The sequence below is a fragment of the Brassica oleracea genome, chromosome C9 (assembly GCF_000695525.1).
Source record: "Brassica oleracea var. oleracea cultivar TO1000 chromosome C9, BOL, whole genome shotgun sequence".
Lineage (NCBI taxonomy): Eukaryota > Viridiplantae > Streptophyta > Magnoliopsida > Brassicales > Brassicaceae > Brassica > Brassica oleracea.
Genome location: NC_027756.1, coordinates 8985562 through 8988885, shown reverse-complemented (window position 1 = coordinate 8988885; position 3324 = coordinate 8985562). Strand labels below are relative to the sequence as shown.

General features: G+C 37.8%; 2 protein-coding genes across 2 annotated transcripts; both read left to right on the top strand.

Annotated features, from left to right (window-relative positions):
• The first annotated feature begins 530 nt into the window (after positions 1-530).
• On the top strand, positions 531-2068 carry LOC106316834 (profilin-4). Its single transcript, XM_013754696.1, has 3 exons — positions 531-735; positions 1144-1281; positions 1734-2068. The coding sequence occupies exons 1-3, from the start codon at positions 604-606 to the stop codon at positions 1866-1868; spliced, it is 405 nt and encodes a 134-aa protein (XP_013610150.1). The 5' UTR covers positions 531-603; the 3' UTR covers positions 1869-2068.
• A 308-nt stretch (positions 2069-2376) lies between these two features.
• LOC106317167 (3-oxoacyl-[acyl-carrier-protein] reductase FabG-like) lies at positions 2377-3324 on the top strand. Its single transcript, XM_013755020.1, has 2 exons — positions 2377-2424; positions 2500-3324. The coding sequence occupies exons 1-2, from the start codon at positions 2377-2379 to the stop codon at positions 3322-3324; spliced, it is 873 nt and encodes a 290-aa protein (XP_013610474.1).

Here is a 3324-nt window from a genome sequence, read left to right as displayed (position 1 = left end):
TAATGCAGTAACCATTCCACTAGCTAATGGTTTATTAGAAGGAAGGACGTAACATTACCGTTTCTATTGTTTAAACCTATTGGCAAATTTGTTTTTGTTTTTATTGGTTTTAAGGCTTTTAACAAATGGTAGGTCTTGTTTTGAGATTTAGCTAATTGTTGAAATATCAAGAACTTGAAGTATACAAATATAATAAAAGACTAACTCAAAAGTAAAACATTCTCTATGTCAAATTAATACTCAAAAGAGGTTGTTCAAGAGGGCACTATTACAAAATCATGGTCCTAATCGTTTCCTTAAATCCTTCTTGTTCGTTATAAATAGGAGGAAATTGACAAGGACACTTGGCGTGAATGGAGTTATTGATTAACCTAGAACAAAGGCGAGACGTGAGCAGAATTAATTAAAATTTTATTTGGAGCTAAGAATATGTCTTTTGAGTCTAACGGTTCAGATTCATCTTGCGACATTCTTGTTAGGTCCCTATTTATCGAGAGACGACGAAGTCCTCACAGAGTTGAATTGCATTGCACGTACATACGTAAATAGCTTAAAAAACGAACCGGGTAGAGAAAAAGGAAGAACAAGAAAGAGATCGAGATAATGTCGTGGCAAACTTACGTTGATGAGCATTTGATGTGCGATGTCGGTGACGGCCAAGGTCACCACCTCACCTCTGCCGCTATTATCGGCCATGACGGTAGCGTTTGGGCTCAGAGCGCTAATTTTCCTCAGGTAATCTCTCTCTTTCTCTCATCCTTGATCGTCCATGACTGCGTTCTTGAAGATTCATACTCGTATTTTGTTAAACCTGGCTATATAACCGTTAAAACTATTATTTGTAGGCTCTGCGTAATACTCTTAATTTATTCGGTGTTCTGTTCAATGCTCTATCTTGCATATGTTAAAAGAGGGATATGAGGATCATGTTTTGGTTGATTTTGTTCTAATTTCTTTCCAACTGGAACAAAGAAAATATTTTATTGGAGAAAGATATATACTTGTTTCCCAAGTTATTACCACTATTTTATTCATAAACAGATCACCTTTGTGATTTCTACTTTTTCTGATTTTGGATATGGTTAAACATTTAGTTTAATTTGACCCCAAAATAATATATGATGATTCATTCTCTTCAAACAGTTCAAGCCTCAAGAGATGACAGATATCATGAAAGATTTCGATGAGCCTGGTCACCTCGCTCCCACAGGCTTGTTCCTCGCAGGACTTAAGTATATGGTTATCCAAGGCGAGCCTGGTGCAGTCATCCGTGGCAAAAAGGTATGATTATGAGTGTTTTTAGATTAACGGTTCAGTGTTTGTTTTAGGATTTTGAAAATAGTTTATGAGAAGCTTTAAATATGTTTTCCCAGAAGCTTAAATATTCTTTTACTTTCTCATGAGCTTAATGTGCAATGTTCTATTTATTTTTTATTTTTTTTATTTTTTTTTTAACTTTTGCAATGTTCTATTTTTACATATAAGCCCACAACATTAAATATTCCGTTTCCGTTTGGCGTCTTTTACCTTTTAAAAATGATGAAGCTTGAAACATATTATATATTGTAAAATGCAAATTCGTATATAAAAAAGTTCATGCCTATTAGGAGAATCAACTCTTGCGAAGATGGTTATGTAATCACTTGATATCTGATGTTAAGAATCTAGTTTTCAAACTCAAAACCGTTATAAACGATTTGAATTCGCGGGATTCTTATTACAAACTTGTGCAGGGGGCTGGAGGAATCACAATCAAGAAGACAGGACAATCAATGGTGTTTGGTCTGTATGAAGAACCAGTGACTCCAGGACAATGTAACATGGTCGTCGAGAGGTTGGGTGATTACTTGGTCGAACAGGATCTCTGAAGCCTTCTAGAATGCTATATTGCTGTTGTTCCAATCCTATAAACCATTGTTTCACTTTTATTTTTGGCTGGGTGCATGGGTTCTTATGTTTTCCTAATTTAATATTTGGCGTTTCTACTTTAGCAAAGTTTAAAAGAATATGAAACCTTCCTCTTTTGCATGGTTTCATTGATTAATTAATTTTGTTTGTTTTGGTTTAATTTTATCTTTAAATGTATTTATTGCGTATAATTCAGACTGGAAAATCATTATTGCTTGGAAAACATCGAAAATATTAGTTGTTAAAAAGGAGAAAAAATTCAGATATACATTGAAAAATTATAAAACCTAATTTGTTTGGTGGCCCCATGAATCCAAACCACAAACAAATAAAGCAGCTAAACTATAAGACAAGTAGGCCTCCCGTTACATTGCCACGTTAAAATGTCGTTTTGGTAACGGAGAAGGCTTTACTAAGGTGTGTTATGGGTTTCACCGTCTCAACTGAACACACACACAAAACAACAATATGAGCAATCCTCGAACTGTGAGATACATTTTTTTCTCTCCGAATCACGTACATTGATTTTGTCTTTAATATCTGGCTTGTGTAATCTTTTTGATCGTGTGATTTATGGTCCATCTGAAGCAGGTGTTGAAGAAACTGGAGCCATGGCGTGACCTAAAAGACAAAGTGGTTCTTGTGACAGGAGCTTCATCTGGTATAGGAAAAGAAATTTGTCTTGATTTGGGCAAAGCTGGCTGTAAGATTATCGCAGCAGCACGTCGTGTCGACCGCCTCAACTCTCTCTGCTCTGACATCAACAGCTTCTGTTCAACCGGAACACAAGCCGCATCTCTCAAGCTAGACGTCGCATCTGATGCAGCCACCATTCGAAAAGCGGTTAAGGGAGCTTGGGGAATCTTTGGAAAGATCGATGTGCTGATCAACAATGCTGGAATCAGAGGCAATGTCAAGTCGAGTTTGGATTTGTCGGAGGACGAGTGGGACAAAGTGTTCAGGACCAACTTAACCGGACCATGGTTAGTCTCCAAATACGTCTGTATTTTAATGCGTGACGCTAAACAAGGTGGCTCGGTGATAAACATCTCTTCGATGGCGGGGGTTCACCGTGGTATGCTGCCTGGTGCAGTCGCTTATGCTTGTTCCAAAGGCGGAGTTGACATAATGACGAGGATGATGGCTATTGAGTTAGGTGTTTACAAGATCAGAGTGAACTCGATTGCGCCGGGGCTGTTCAAGTCAGAGATCACACAAGGTCTTATGCAGAAAGAGTGGCTCAAGATGGTGAACGAGCGGACAGTCCCCTTAAAGATGCAACAGAGCGTTGATCCTGGGCTTACCTCTCTCGTTCGGTATCTCATTCATGACTCTTCTCAATATGTCTCTGGCAATACATATATTGTTGATTCCGGAGCTTCATTACCTGGTCTGCCTATTTTTTCTTCTCTTTGA

Bases quoted from the DNA above. Each gene is read 5' to 3' on its own strand.
- LOC106316834 (XM_013754696.1), top strand. From the start codon at position 604: ATGTCGTGGCAAACTTACGTTGATGAGCATTTGATGTGCGATGTCGGT. The intron at 736-1,143 runs GTAATCTCTCTC...CTCTTCAAACAG, and splicing joins AGAGCGCTAATTTTCCTCAG to TTCAAGCCTCAAGAGATGAC. The intron at 1,282-1,733 runs GTATGATTATGA...AAACTTGTGCAG, and splicing joins CAGTCATCCGTGGCAAAAAG to GGGGCTGGAGGAATCACAAT.
- LOC106317167 (XM_013755020.1), top strand. From the start codon at position 2,377: ATGAGCAATCCTCGAACTGTGAGATACATTTTTTTCTCTCCGAATCAC. The intron at 2,425-2,499 runs GTACATTGATTT...CATCTGAAGCAG, and splicing joins TTTTTTTCTCTCCGAATCAC to GTGTTGAAGAAACTGGAGCC.